At 46.5% G+C, this 14,731-nt stretch overlaps 1 protein-coding gene across 1 annotated transcript in view; it reads right to left on the reverse strand.

Annotated features, from left to right (window-relative positions):
- The window catches only part of Adamtsl1 (ADAMTS like 1), a 303,353-nt gene that overhangs the window by 139,756 nt on the left and 148,866 nt on the right, over positions 1-14,731 (reverse strand). Inside the window, exon 15 of the mRNA XM_033757645.1 lies at positions 10,668-10,797. Within this exon, the coding sequence (XP_033613536.1) occupies positions 10,668-10,797 (130 nt within the window). The remainder of the gene's footprint in view (positions 1-10,667; positions 10,798-14,731) is intronic.

Consider the following 14,731-nt stretch of genomic DNA (forward strand, 5'->3'; position numbering starts at 1 on the left):
GTAAGAAGAATCTTACAAAGGAAAGGATTTTCTTACAAAGGAAAGGGATTATCTAATGACTCGTGCTGAGTTTTAAGGCATTCCTTAGATCTGTGTGACTCCTCTTTTAGCACATTCCATTTATTAGGTGCTTTCTCCTGTGAAGCGTATGCTCCCACGATTTTTTGACTCTACCCCTTAAAATGCTTTCTCTAAGAACCAGGTTCTACTTGGGCAATTCAGCTTCTAAGAAAAAGGGTCTCTGCTGAAGATGAAGGCTGAAGACCTCAATGGCTTGCTTGTGATCCTCACAGGTTATTAACTACTAGAGGACTAGGACTGGCTCTTTTCATGGTGGTAGCTTCTGTGCCTAGGGCTAGTGATCGGAGCAGGGTAGGTGACAGATGGGGTAATGGGTGTGACATCAAGCCCTTAGTGACTGCTTTGGGATCAAACATGCCAAATCTGCATCTGGCTAGCTGTATATCTCTCTAAAGACTCAGATTCCTCAGTTGTAGAGTTAAAAAAGAATAGTATCATCTTCATAAAACCGTGGGGGACATTACCATGGTGGGTGCTGTGCCTGATGCTTCAAATAAATGTGAGCTATTAGGGAAACCACGTTCTGCTCAACACTGGTGTGTGAAGGTTGGTGTGGATACAGGGCCTGGATGGTCTGTAGCTTATCTGTACCATGAGCTGGATTTCCTTTCTTTCCTCTTGTATTTTACAAGTATGTGCAGAGACAGCCAGGAACAACACACTTTATATAAGGTCCCAGGTCTCGTCTTGACTTATTACATCAGGACACCACTGCTCCCTTTCAGTCTCACCCCTTACATGCCCAAGGGCCTTATTTCCTTCAGTCATGTCACACAGGATTTTAATTTTTCAAAGAATATTTGGACTCTGTATCCTTTACCCTCATTTCATCAGCTTACTATTGCTTGTTGGATTAGGCATAAAAGTCATATAGATATTATCCAATAAGTTCTATCTTTTGCAAGCTAGGTGGGCCCCACGGAGACCAGCTGATTCCTATTCTAGAACTGCATAAGAGATCTGGCAGAAAACCAGACATGGCAAGGAAAAAAAGCTGGTTGGAAGCTAGATTCTTTTTATAGTCTCCTTTTACTATGATCTCACAATAACTAGTTAAGAAAATTTATGAACAAACATGAGTATACATTAAATATGAAGGCCTTATATGGATTTCTGAATAGGAAACTAAGCTGGTAGATTCTATTTCTTTTAGTGTCTATTACATGAGGTAGGAACCAGCTGAGTACTTTACATATGAGGTCATTTTTACGTGATTGGAATAATAATGATTGGAATAATTATTCTCATTTTACAGATAAAGATAACCAAGACTTACAGAGATCAAAGAACCAGTTCAAGGCCATAAAGAAAATGAGAGAGTTTATATCTTTCTGACCTCAAAACTGCATGATTTCTCTCCTCTTTTATAGTTTTCTCTTCTTGGTAAGCAACATTTAGCTCTGACATTGCAAGGCTACTCTTGGTTCTCACGTCCTGGACAATTTCCCATTCTTAAGTGTTGCCAAGATTCCTCCAGTGAGGAGAAAATGGCCTCTGATAAGGAAGAAGCAACCCTGAGATCTAGCGAGCTGCCTTCCCAGAGGCGTATTCCTCTGCAAAGCAAGCATGGCTGAGGTATCCGTCACCATCACAGGTAGTGGGATGAGCACCAAGGTTGGGGCAACCTGGGGGAGGGCACTTTCGGGCTCTTTGAATCATATGGCCGCTCCCCCAGCAGCCAAAAAGGTGTCGAAGTCCCCCATTAAGGGCCCAGTCACAGCAGGACGCTGCGTAGGGCACGCGGCTTCCATGTCCTTGCAGCAGCCTATGGCCTGTCTGTGTCTGGCCTAAGGGCAGTAACTATCCAAGGACAGTTCACAGCCCTGAGAAGACAATGAGCATCTAATGTGTGCAGCAGCAGGTTAGTCCAACAGCAACCATTCTTCCCTCACAGCATCAACACACTCACCAAAACCTGCTACGGCCCCGGGTGGGGACCACGAAACAGTATGCCGAGGGAAAGGAGGGATGGTAAAGACGAGTGCAGGATGACTACAGATTTGCCACCGGACAGTCTGTCGCCGGCTGGGCTCTGCTTTGTGACAGTTCCTTCCACAACCATGGCAGGTGATCTAAGAACTGTCCAACCTAGGGCTGGCACCGTGGCAGGAATGGTGCTTTTAGAAGGATGCACTGTTCTGAACTGCATCCCCCAGGTCATCGGCCCAGATAAGAGCTTCCTCTTCTCATTCTTCATTGTATGGTGCTTACATATCTGCTTTATCTGTCTCTTTCTCAAGACTTTTTCCTAGTCCTTTGTCCTTCCAGTGGAAGGAACATCACAACATGATACGCCTTTAGCCCTAAGGCCCACAGCAAAGCTCTTCATCTCACAGTGTGTCCCAGGCCTGCTCAGACTTTCCAGTGAAGGCACTGTGTACACTTAGGTGACAACAGTATGGACTTCAAAGCTTTGGTTAAATCTTTGCCTTCCTTAGATTGTTCCTTCAGGTCTTTAAGAAATGCTAGATTGCAGAGAAAGCCAAAAAATTTAAGAAGTTGAAAATTTACTTAGACTCCACTCCAGTTCTTTTGGTAGATATCTAAGCTGGAACATTTTTGAACTGTAAAGCTCCGAGTCCGTATCCACAGGAAAAAGCTGTCTAGTGGAGGTACTTCCATCCTCAGAGCACTTATGAGCAATACGACTGTTGGCTAAAATGGCGTATCCACTACAGCTTCAGCAAAGAAAGCATGAGGGTGTTCAGTTTAATAACTATCTCAAGAATAGCAGCACATAGCACACCAAGGTTTTAAAAACTACATGGGGCTGGGAATGTAGCTCACGGGTACAGAATGTCCTTAATGCGTGTGAAGCCTAGGGTTCAAATCTCAGCATCCTCCCTTCCCATCAAACCCAAACAAACAAAGACAATCACCGTACCAAAAATACAAAGCAAGTGCATCCCCACACTCTGGTTTTCCCTGCTTCAGAGAAGAAAGTAGGTTTTGTCCATTACTGTATCCCAGCACAAAGAAGTCATTCAATAAATATCAGCTGAATGGTGATTAAAGAGAAATTCTAGTTACCTTGAAAAGCCTAAAATGCAGAGCATAAAATGGTAAATAGAGGAATGCAGAATATTTCATATCCTTTTCCACACAAACACAGACTACTAAGGCATTGAGAAAACATTCACCATTTCAATATTGAACCATTCTTTGCTTTCACCTGAATGTTTCTTACAAAAACTTAAGTCTTATTCTCTTTAAACTTCTCAGGGTTAATTTATAATTAAAGGCAGATCCTGTTTTGTGACAGGTAGAGGATTTATTTTTGTGTCTTAAATTTGAAAGAGAAAGAAAAGCTCTAAAATGGCAGGGGAACGGGAGGTGTAAGGGAAAGCAAAAAATATGAGAAAAGGAAAAAAATGGAATGAGGCATTTTTCTCCAGAACCATTTTATGTTTCTTTCTTGAAAAGTTTTGATTCTGTAGCTAGTAATCCTCGCCGTCAAAGAATCACAGAATCCTAGAACTAGAAGTGAGACAGAAGGGAGGGACCAATACTCACCCAAAGCACTCTTAACTCTCTGACAACTGTGACTGCCTTGCAGACCTTAGGAAGTCTGCTCTGGCCACGGCTACCCACGTGCTCCGTGATCTCTCTGGGAGACTTGGATCTGGCTGCAGCATTTTAGTCTGGGTACCACCCACATGATTTGCGTCCACTGCATAGCTTCGTGAGACTCTGGCCCACTGTGCTCCATGCGCAGCCCCTCCTTTGCACATAGCAGAAGGGCCTAGGATGCCTGCACAGGCTGGCACAACTACTCAGAAGGCTGCGGTCGTCCAGGAGGACACTGCTCATGTGTGAGCTCACCCTTGCCGTCTAAAAGAGAAGCTCTCCTCCTACTCTTATTTGATCAGTCTGTTTACTGCTTCCCTTATGCTGCAGCATAAGACCTACCAAGGCCTCTTCTGGATGGTTTTGTCTTGCGCATTTGTGATTTCTGACTTTAGAGCAGGCCGAGTTGGTTGCACTAAGAGCTGTCACCAGGTGCTGCAGGTGCCGAAAGAGCTGGGACTGATAACACCGAGGGTGGCCAGCAGCCAGAGAGTAAGGGAGAGCAGTGGATGGCTACTGGGAGCTGGGAGCCTGTGTGTTGGAAGAGCTACCAGGAGCTGGTGCCTCTGGCTACTAAGAGAGCAGCAAAGAGGGCTGATGACACTGAAGCAGAGAGCTGCTAAGACTAAGGGGCCACATTTTGCCTATTTGTGATTTCCATCCCAATTGAGCCAAAGAACCCTCAGCAGTTTGTGAGAGAAGGACCTCGGTGTTCAGACAGTTGGACCTTCATGACTTTCCCTACGCCACCCTGGCGATCTAGCCTTGCCTTCTGTCAGGTGTTGGGCTGAGCCAACTCATCCCGAGTTGGTTGAGGGAGAAATCCAAGGGCTAACATCCCTCGGATGAGAGGACACTTTTTTTTTCTTTCAATGGAAAATGTCATGGCTCAGATCACACGGCTTACACTGCTGACTACATGAGAAAACACAAATGCCCATCACCATTAGCACTTCAGCTGACTTGATGAGCAGCCAGTGTCATCTTCCTTTAAGCAAAATTGGCCTCTCCACACCCTGCTTGAACTTCTTCAGGGCTCTCTTGTAGGAAATGAAGTCCAAACAACTCAGCTCAGTGCGCTGGGCTCCCCCACCTCTGGCTTTGGCTCATTCTCTCCCACAGCCTTCTGCTTATTCTCCCTAGCACACCTGTGTTTTCTCCTACCCACCATCTTACCCTTCTCTTTTCTTCTGAATGACTCCAATTTATGGCTTTCTACCCAGCAAGACTACTACTTCCTCTAGGAGCCTGCCACTTAGACTCTAGGCTCAGATAACTTTGTTTTTGCCCTGTTTATAACAGATACTGTTTTGGAATCTGCTAACCTCTTTAGGATGGGGTTTTGTCTGCTAGTTACTTCCAAATACTAGCAGACTACTAGACATGAAGATGCCCACTACATTAAAAAAAAATAAATGTGAAAGTACTCCTTGCTTTTATTTTTGTACAGAAGTATAGTCAATAGTTTAAGAATTTTTTCCAGAGTCTAGGCAGAACTATGTGATCTAAGGGCCTGCTCAATTATATAGATGTTAATAAACCAAGAAAGCATCCCTCTTAGAACTCAACTGGATAAATTTTACAAAGCTCACGTTTCTGTCTTTACAGGGTGAATCATGTATGCTTTCAGGTAACCTGGTGGTAAGGTAGGTCCAATCCCTAGATTCAGAAACAAAACTCCTGGTTTTGATCCTAGATCCAAGAAACAACTAAATCTATGCATGCAAAGCAATTTTATCCCCAAAGTGAACACACACGTAGCTCTTACTCTTGCTGTCAAAGTGCTGCTAAGATAATTCTGGTTCCCAGGTCAACATGTTTCTGGTGAAGAAAACAGTACAGATGCCCATGGCCCCATGAGTCCAAACAGTTAAGAAGCAGGTTTGTCTTTAAAACCTGCCTATCAGTGAAAGAAAATGAAGGATTGCATAAGATGTACCCATATTTACCAAGGAGGACAACAGGAGAAACAGCATTAATTCTCCAAAGACACTTGAATATGGCCTCCAAATTTACACTAAATTTCTACGGACACGTGTGTGCGTGTGTGTGTGTGTGTGTGTGTGTGTGTGTGCGCGCGCGCGTGCGCGCTTTTGCTGTAAGCACTTTAACCTTAGTATGGACAGACAACAGGCAGAATATGGAAACTCTAGGAGTGGAGATGATAAAGCAATTCTCAGCAAGGAGGTTGAAACAGCAACCTTTAAAATAAGTAGTCAAAGGCAATGGTGCCCACAAAACTCCATCAACTAAATGAAAACATGGCTGCGTTAAAAGGCAACACCTTGTGCTCGAACCTTTTTAGGCTAATATAAAAAGAAAACCTGAAATGGGAAGTCACGTGCTGCTGGTAGGCATGGATTTAGTTACTGCACAATGAAGCGGGCACTCTGACGTGCGCTTCGGAGGAGGGGACTCTGACCTCCCGGTATTTTTCTGAACTCTCGCTCTCCAACAGAGATTCGAAAGCTTCTTCGTGGTTCTTGCTGGTTCTAAGAACTACGCTAGATCTGAGCAAAGAGAATGAAGCTGAAGTGGGGGCCGGGGGTGTGAGGGTGCCTGAAACCCAGTGCTGTCCCTGGAACGATGCGCTTTCTTTCCTCTCACTGCTGATCTGTTCTGCACCACTCAGCTGTTCTCTCCCGCACAGAAATAAAAGTCCAGTTTAAAAAGTCTGCTAGAACAAAGCTTCAGACACTGCCTGGAATTTCCTTCATTTTCAGCCATCTGGCTTTCATTGCTCACTTCATTCCCGTCCTTCACATACATTTACCAAATCTTTTCAACACACACTGGCCAGGCTATCAAATGTTTATAATTAATAACAGTCATACACTTGTTAGAGATATTGCTTTCTGATTTTCCTTGAGCTGTTCCCCTCACTGCTGTCATAAACCAGGGAGATAGTTATGTTAGTTAAGATTTAGTTGGCCCCAGTACTGAAAAAATATGTTGAAAACAAAATCTAAGCACATTCTTTTCCTTTTAAAATAGAAGTATTTCTCACCAAAATATAAAAGGAAAGAAGACAGTGATGCTTTTCTGAGTGATACTATGATCTAGTTGCAGAGATGAGTAAAGTCATAATCCAGAAAGATGCATTTCCTTGAAGAACTAAGAATGATAGCACAGGATTTGATCGTGTCTGTTAGCTCTTTAATTCTGAGGGCCCTATGGGTCCTCAAAGATCATCAGTGCATATTATGAAATGAAAATTCAAGTTGCCAAGCATCACATGCACGTTTGAATGTGTTTGCAGAAGCATGCGTACCAGCCATCTGCAGCAGTGACTTCCGGGGATGATGGGACTGGAGGGCAGAGCCTGCACCTTTCTGTTATCACTATTTCTTCTGTGCTGGAGGTTTAACGAGCGAGACCCTCCATGTGTTACTTATAGAATGAGAACACTTTTGGGGAATGCGAGGCTGCCTTCTTTGCTAGGGATGACCCTAAGCCTCCTTCCGGACATTTCTCCCCTGATGCGGTCTAACACACCGCTCAGGCAGTAGCAAAGGTGCATGAACGGATGGACCTCTCTTCCTTGTAATGATACTTTCTTTCATTGTTACCAGCTTTGAAGGAAAACTGTCATTGGCGGCTCACAAGCAAAAAACGGTCCTAACTTCTGACGGCGTTTTAGGCAAGGTTAGGGGCGGATTAACATCTCCCTCCCATACACTACTTTCCAGCCTCCCTTGCAATCGTACTGCTTCCCAGAATGCCCGCAGGTTAGTCCATCTCCATCTGCACTACAGCCCGCCCTTGCTCTCCTACTTCAGGGATACATTGCTGTATGCAGCTGATAATGCAAAAGGCTAGAGCCCTAAGGGGATTTATGTTTTAAGTTTGCATTTAAAGCCTTTGGCTTAAGGAAATGAATCCAAGAAGAGTGTGGACAGCATCAGCTGGAAGATGAAAGTGGAGACAAGGGGCATGGAGAAGAGAGAGAGCACAGGTTCTCTGAGTCATCACTGATATGCTCTCAACTGGGCCTCTCCTGTGTGCACATTTGTTAAATAAATGCTTCATAAGCACCTGCTTATGTTAGTTCCTAGATGCTAGGGATATTGAGAGGAGAATTAAAACATAAAGTTAAAAGTAAGAACTTTAAAATGTAGCCTCTTTAATGGACAATGCCCTAAGAATGTAAGCATTGTACACAGGCCCACACACATCTAAACACACATGTTGGAAAAAAGTAGAACAACTCCAGCCCGAGGACACACCCTTCCTGTTGTGAAGAACCAGGTGTAAGAAAGTAACTGCTCAAATCTGATGAAAGTCCAATATGTGCTTTGAAAATAAGCACAGCTTTGCACAGTGTGAGCCAGAAGAAGTCAGGCTGAATCTTAGTTTGCTCCCAAAGACAGGACTTACCCTGTGGGCCTCTGGCATACCCGCTGAGTGGACAACCCTGAGAACAAGCAAGCAGAAAAGGGGCTTCCCCACTGTGCTTGGCAGGACTGAGAATCTCAACCAGGGCTGCCTCTGAGAGACAAAAGCCAAGATAGCAACATTTCTATATGTCCCGCAGAAAACAGTATGTGTCTGCTCTTTTTAAAATACACACAGACAAGCCAGGCGTGGTGGTGCACGCCTGTAATCCCAGTACTTGGGAGGCTGAGGCAGGAGGATTGCTGTGAGTTGGAGACCAGCCTGAGCTACATAGTGAGTTCCAGGTCACTCTCTAGTACGTAGTGAGACCCTGTCTCAAAAAAACCACACAGACAAGAGCCCAGAAGACCATGTATAGCAATCTGGGTTCCTCAGAAGATGCCAGAATGCACAGATCATACCGCACCACATGGAACAAGAAATGCGAGCAAAGATCTGCATGACTCCCAACTGGACCCAAGACACACAGGAAACCACACCCTACTGTACCCTGACCTAAACATGTCCCCTTCTGTGCACATCTTACACCAAGCAGAGAAGAAAGAGACCTTCTGAACCCTGCAGAGGCACTGCTATATGCCCCTCGCTTCTAAGATGAAAATCTCCACGGCTCCTGGGTGGGAGGTGGAGAGGACAAGTCGGGGCAGCCTCTGTGCTCCAGACTGCTTACTGTTGTTCTCAGCATCATTTTACAAGCACTCAGCTGTGGACGCTGTGGCTGTGAGAGGCCTCGCCTGTGAATCCCACAGTTGGCCACCAGGGAATCAGGGAACTGGAATTTTCGGGAGCATATGCCACATGGCCTTTGTCTGTGAGTCAATTAAAATGTCACAGAATCAGTTAGGGTCAGCTAACTTCACTAGTGGTGCATCAGAAGAACACCTTGAATCATACTCATTTTGCTACTCAAGGAGGGAGCAGATTTAGTGGCCACAACATCCAGTAGTTTCTAGCCAGTCCCAGGTCCTGAAAGCATCACCTCAGCTCATCACAGCATTTTCATGTTACTACAACAACGATGTGCTAGAAAGAGCCTTCTGCTTGCTTTTGGGGGAACAGTAATAAACAGAACATAAACAACAGCAGTCATGAGGGCAAAAAATCAGGAGTAGCTGTCCGATGCTCAATAAAAGATCACAGGATGTTTGAGGAGGACACTGAGACATCAGATGGCCTGTACACAGTCAGTCTGTTCAGCTGCTGTGGACACAGGGAACTAACTGTCAGCTCGCCAAAGGCTGCACAGCTAGCTGGAGGCAGAGGTGGGATGAGAAGCCAGACCTGCCGACCTCCTAGACAAGGGCCTTGCCACCTGTCCATGCCAGGTGCTCTCTGCTTCTTCTGAATGGGGGTGGGGACTATAAATGAACAGAAAAGTTTGAGTCCTTCGTCCATGCATTTAGGTCTCAGGCTCACCAAGCTGGAGAGCTGAAGCTCAGGATCACAAGGGTCAAGGACAGAAAAGAACCGTAGTTGGGTTTCCATTCCCTGGAGTCAAACCTGGCTGGGTCTAGCTCTCGACCCTGCTCACTGGCTGCGATTTTTACGAGTGGGGTGCTACTCCAAGCAGTGGCTGATTTCAGACTGCCTTGGAGAATGTGGCTCTGGTGGTCTCCTCCATTCCTGTATTTGAAGGAGGAAGCCTGAGCTCGCCATTCACATCAACATACGAGCAACTCCGGTGACCAGCGGGAGTTATGGGATTGCGTCGGCACCTGATTGCAGAAGGCCTGTCACCTGCCTTCTCTGGGTCCCAGGTGAAGACAGACAAGCAGCGAGTCAGTGTGACCAGCACACTGCTGAACATGCCTGTCAGTGGTACGCTGTAGAGAGAGGAGCCACTGAGAAACAGCATTCCTTCATGTCCAGGACAGGACCCCATCCAGACACATGCCTCAGCCAGCAGCAGAGCTGAAAGTCTGGCTTTGCTCCTTTAAACTTCTCTCTTCCAAACTAGAATCATGCATATGATTTGCTCAAGAAAAGAATCTAAAAGGCAAATTTCTTGAGACACCATAAAATTGTGTGGACTGAAGTAATGATTGGATTGATTAGCTAAGACCCAAGGTTGGGCAATAATGAGAGCCAGGCGAGCCGAGCAGTGAAATGCCCCAGTTGATTTTATGCATGAGGAATGATACACACACACCCCCTAAGCACGCTCTAATGGATCTGCATGCTGTGTGCATGCAGACTTTACAGCGGGTCCACTTATACCACCCAGATGCTGTAGCGCTCTATGCCCTGTGAGGCACAAGCCAACGCATTATTAGGGTGCGAAGGCTTGGGACATAGGCTAAAGGTGGTAGAGACCATAACGCCTGTGGTCAGCTGCTCTTCCTTTAGGGAGAGCAACAGAGGGTACGCATACATTCCAGCCTCACCACAAGGTGCACTTCAGTGCACGGAGTCTTTGGCACTCTGTGCATGTCCATCGATTAGGCTGGAATTCCAAAGCTCTGGTTTCAATTAAATTTAAGTGGATTTGACTAAAAGTTTGAAGTGATGCTAATTGGTTTTCAAAACATTGGGTAACAATAAGTGTTCCAGTCTTGCCTGTGGAAAGAAGCACCCAGCCCTGCTTATGCTCCTGGCAGGCAGGGCGGGCCGTGTGCATCCCTTACCTTCCCGGGCAGGGGTCCAAGCTGCATGGCTTGAGGCTCTGAGGGGGCCGGCGGCTGGTCACGCACAGGGCTGCGTCCGCACGCTCCCGAGTCTCTCTGTTCAGGCAGCTCACCACAGCCTCCTGGACACCTGGGCACAAATCACACTGTCAGGCCAGAGTGCAGAGTGGGCCTGTGTAGAGGCAGTGAGGTGCAGACAGGGAGCTGTGGAGGTCTCTGCAAGTGGCAGGACTTGATCACGTGAGAGGCGGCAGTTATAAGCCTGGGACTGCTGATCTCGTCCCGTATTACTCAATTTAGAAGTGGGGGTTGTGGCTCAGTGGTGGAGAACTTGCCTAGCATGCATGAGGCTCTGGGCTGGATCCCAGCACGCACGCACGCGCACACACACACACACACACACACACACACACACACACAATGTCCAAAAGCATCACGGATCTGGAAGAGTACTTGTAAGTGTGTGGCTTCTATAACCATGCCTTTCCAGAGAGACTCCCTCCGAAACAGGCCTCCACCGATACTGTTGAGATGCTTTTTAAAACACCACCAAACTAGCTGGGTGGGGTGGCACACACCCTGGGAGGCTAAAGCAGGAGGTTTGCTGCAAGTTTGAGGCCAGCCTGGGCTACACCATGAGTTCAAGGCCAGCCCTGAATATGGAGCAGACCCTACCCTCTGCCCCATTATGTAGCCACTGCGGCTTAAATGAAATAATTTGGAGTAGGAGGAACCCCAAGGGACACAACAAAAACAATTACAACAACAGCTCAAGACAAAAGTCAGAGCCCCATGGTGCTCTTTTATTATATCTCATCGCATTTTAATCAACAGGGTGTGTTGTATTAGGAAAACAGGCCCAAAGCCGTGTTTTAGTGTCGGCTGACGCCCCATAGACTGCTGTGCTAGCGAGCCTCAAAGCACTCAGTCCTCTAACAGAGGATGTTTCCCTCTGACTCTGGTTCACTTCCTTGGTGACTTAGGGAAGATTTGGAAGCTGGAACAAGGAAAATAAGATACATAATAACTATAATCATGAAGAACAATCTTCCAGTGAAACAGGTCTCTCAGCAGTTACTTCGCAGTGCAGGGCTGCCTGGCAGGTCTCTGAGGTGATCGCAGGATTGCTGTGCGGACCTCAAAGGGCAAGGAAACACGGAAGTGGGCCACGCACTGACCGGACCTGTCGCTGTGCTACCTGCTGTCCTATTCACATCAGCCAGCTTCTGCAGAGTGTCCACTACTGGCCAGGCACTGCGTCAAGAGCTAAACACACACCACTCAGTTTCTTCCACAACTCCACAGCCTCACTCTACAGAAAGGGAAACTGAGGCTTAGAAGTGAAAAGACTTCCCTAAGGCCATGCAGTCGGTAAATAGTGAAGCCGAGAGAAGCTGTTCCCTTAGCACTAACACATTACCATTTAAAAATACTAAGAGGCAGCCATATTTGCTTCCCCGGACAGCATCAGAAATAACCTAGACATTTGTCTGGAATCATTTCAAACAGAGTTCCGTTTAAGGGAAGAGGCATGACAAGACATTCTTGCTAATTTTCTTGCAGCCACACGCAGTTGTGTGCATGGATGCCTATATCTGAAGATACCGATCTATAGTTAGGTATCTGTATACAGTTCTCACAGAGGCTCTGACTCCCGTGCAGACATTCTCTTATTTCATGTCCTGCATCGCTTCATCGCGTAGCTAACATAATTCCCCCACCCTGCTCGCCTGTTGCTCCTCTGACACTCTCTTCCACGCCTCCAGAAAGGACTCCTCCCTACGTGGATGTTACACTGGCCTAGGTTCTTCATCAGCAAGACTAAGATTTAAAAAGTGACTTTCCAAAGCTAGAAAATCCACATCAATATAGTTTTTCCACCTAGGTTTGATAAATCAATGTTTGTTCTTAATAAATCACAGCATTTATCTGGTGGCCATGATGATAACCTTTAGATTTTCTTTTCCCTAGTTTTGTTTTATACTGAAAGTTTGAATTTATATTTGTGGTGGCCTGTTAGGGAGATGCGGCAGTTAGGGTGGGGTTCGACTTGGTTTGGGGATCTGCCCGGCACGCGGAGAGCACATATCTAGTGGTCTGGGTGGCCATGGAGGAGCAGCTCTGTGACCCTTCCGCCCTGGGACTCTGTCCCACTCTGCTTCCCGAGCACTGTGAGCTGAGCAGCTGTGCTGTCTCGGCCCCAGAACCAACTGGTCATGCACTGAAACCATGAACATAGAGAGCCTTCTGCCCTTTAAACTGTGGATGCTGGGTATTGTGTCCGAGTGATGAGAAGGTTGACAAATACAGAAAATTTGTATCAGGAAAATAGGGCCATTGCTGTGACTGTACCCGGCAGTGTGGTTCAGAAGCTCTTGGAAATGGTTTAGGGGAAGAACATAGAAAAATTTGGAGATGCAGGCAAGAGAAGTCCTGGGATGCTATGTCCAGTACTGGCTGGATGATTCTAATCAGAACTCGGAAGATCAGGGTGTGGCAGGAATGCACACAGTGAAAGCGAGGTTCATTTCAGTTGGGAACAAGGACAACACTGGTAGTTGGACTAGAGGGCAAGTATGTTACACTGGGGAAAGAATTAGCTAGATTTCGAGACTGTCCACCAGACTGAGATTAAGGATGGCAAATTTATTAATCTGGTGGAGAAAATCTCAAGAGCGCCTAACATTCAGACTGTGGCATGAGGACGCTGGCCGGTTTCAGCCAGATACAGAGTGACATGGGGAACAGAACAGAACAAAACATTATCAAAAACTTCAATTTTGCCCCAAAGGAACCACATGTAAAGTTGAAGCCAAAGGAAGTGTGGTTGCTAAAGGTATCAGCACCACGAAAGAGAAACCCGTTACCTCTGCACAGGCACAAGAAGAAAGGCTCCTTGAGAGCGTGCGGGAATCAGCAAGACCCCAACCCTGCACGATCACGGGTGCAACAGTGCCAACCTTTCTCTTGAGCAGCCAGTCCCTGAGAACTCTGCTTCACAAGGGCTTCCTAGGGAATTGGATTCTCCGGAATCACTTCACCGTGCAGCTATCCAAGCACTCAGAGTCTGGACAAGCCGTGGTCCAAGGGGCCTGGCTCCTGCTTCTGCTCACACTGGTCCTTGGCATCATCCACATGATGCATGTTTTGCTGGCACGCAGAATGCAAGAGTTATGGGAACAGGGAATCTTCCTCCCAGATTCAGAGGAAAGGCTAAGAGGCCAGGTGAGGGGCCCCTGAGAGGGCAGTGCAAAAAAGCTGTGGGAATGAAGCCAAAGGTACAGTGGAGACCTCAGAAAGTCAGAGATGCCAGAAACACGGAGTGTCTGCTGCAGAGAGCTGCAGGCCACGAGTGGAGCCAGCCCAAAAGAGAGGCTGCGTGCTTGGGGTAGGCAGGGCCACAGGGATGGTGCTGCCCACGTCCTTTAGAACTCACACTTCACCCATGTGTCCAGGACACCAGATGTGGGGCAACAGGGCTGATGTTTGTCTAGCTGGATTTCGGTCTTGCTCTGGCCCAACTATTTTCTGTCTCTCCTTTTCTCCCTTTTGGAGTGGGAATGTCCGCCCTGTGCCACTGTGCCTTGGGATTACATAACTTGATTTTGATTTTTACCAAGCTTCATAGCTAAGTGTTTGCCTGAGTCCTACAAGAAACTTGAACTCTCCAAAAATGCTGCAACTTTTAAGACTTTATTGGAATGGAGCATTGTCTTTCTAATTGTAAGCAGAATAATCATAATATGGTAGATAAAATTATGAAGTTGCTATTGTCTCTCATTTAATGTCATTTGGATATTAACTGTCATTTTAGGAGATGTGTTTGCATAGCAAGTTGAAAAGGTGCGAGAAAGCTGGGCCTGACAACCCATGGCTTTATCTCTGCACTCCTGAGACTGAGGCAGAAGGATCACAAGTCTGAGTTCAAGGCCACCCTGGGTTACACAGTGAGTTGAGGGCCTCCTTGATCTACATAGTGAAACCCTGTCTCAAAAACAAAAGCAAGCAAACAGGAAGAGGAGGAGGAGGAGGAAGAAGAAGAGGAAGAGAAGGAGCAGGAGAAG

The sequence above is a fragment of the Fukomys damarensis genome, unplaced genomic scaffold, assembly GCF_012274545.1.
Source record: "Fukomys damarensis isolate Sample0158 unplaced genomic scaffold, DMR_v1.0_HiC HiC_scaffold_31, whole genome shotgun sequence".
NCBI lineage: Eukaryota > Metazoa > Chordata > Mammalia > Rodentia > Bathyergidae > Fukomys > Fukomys damarensis.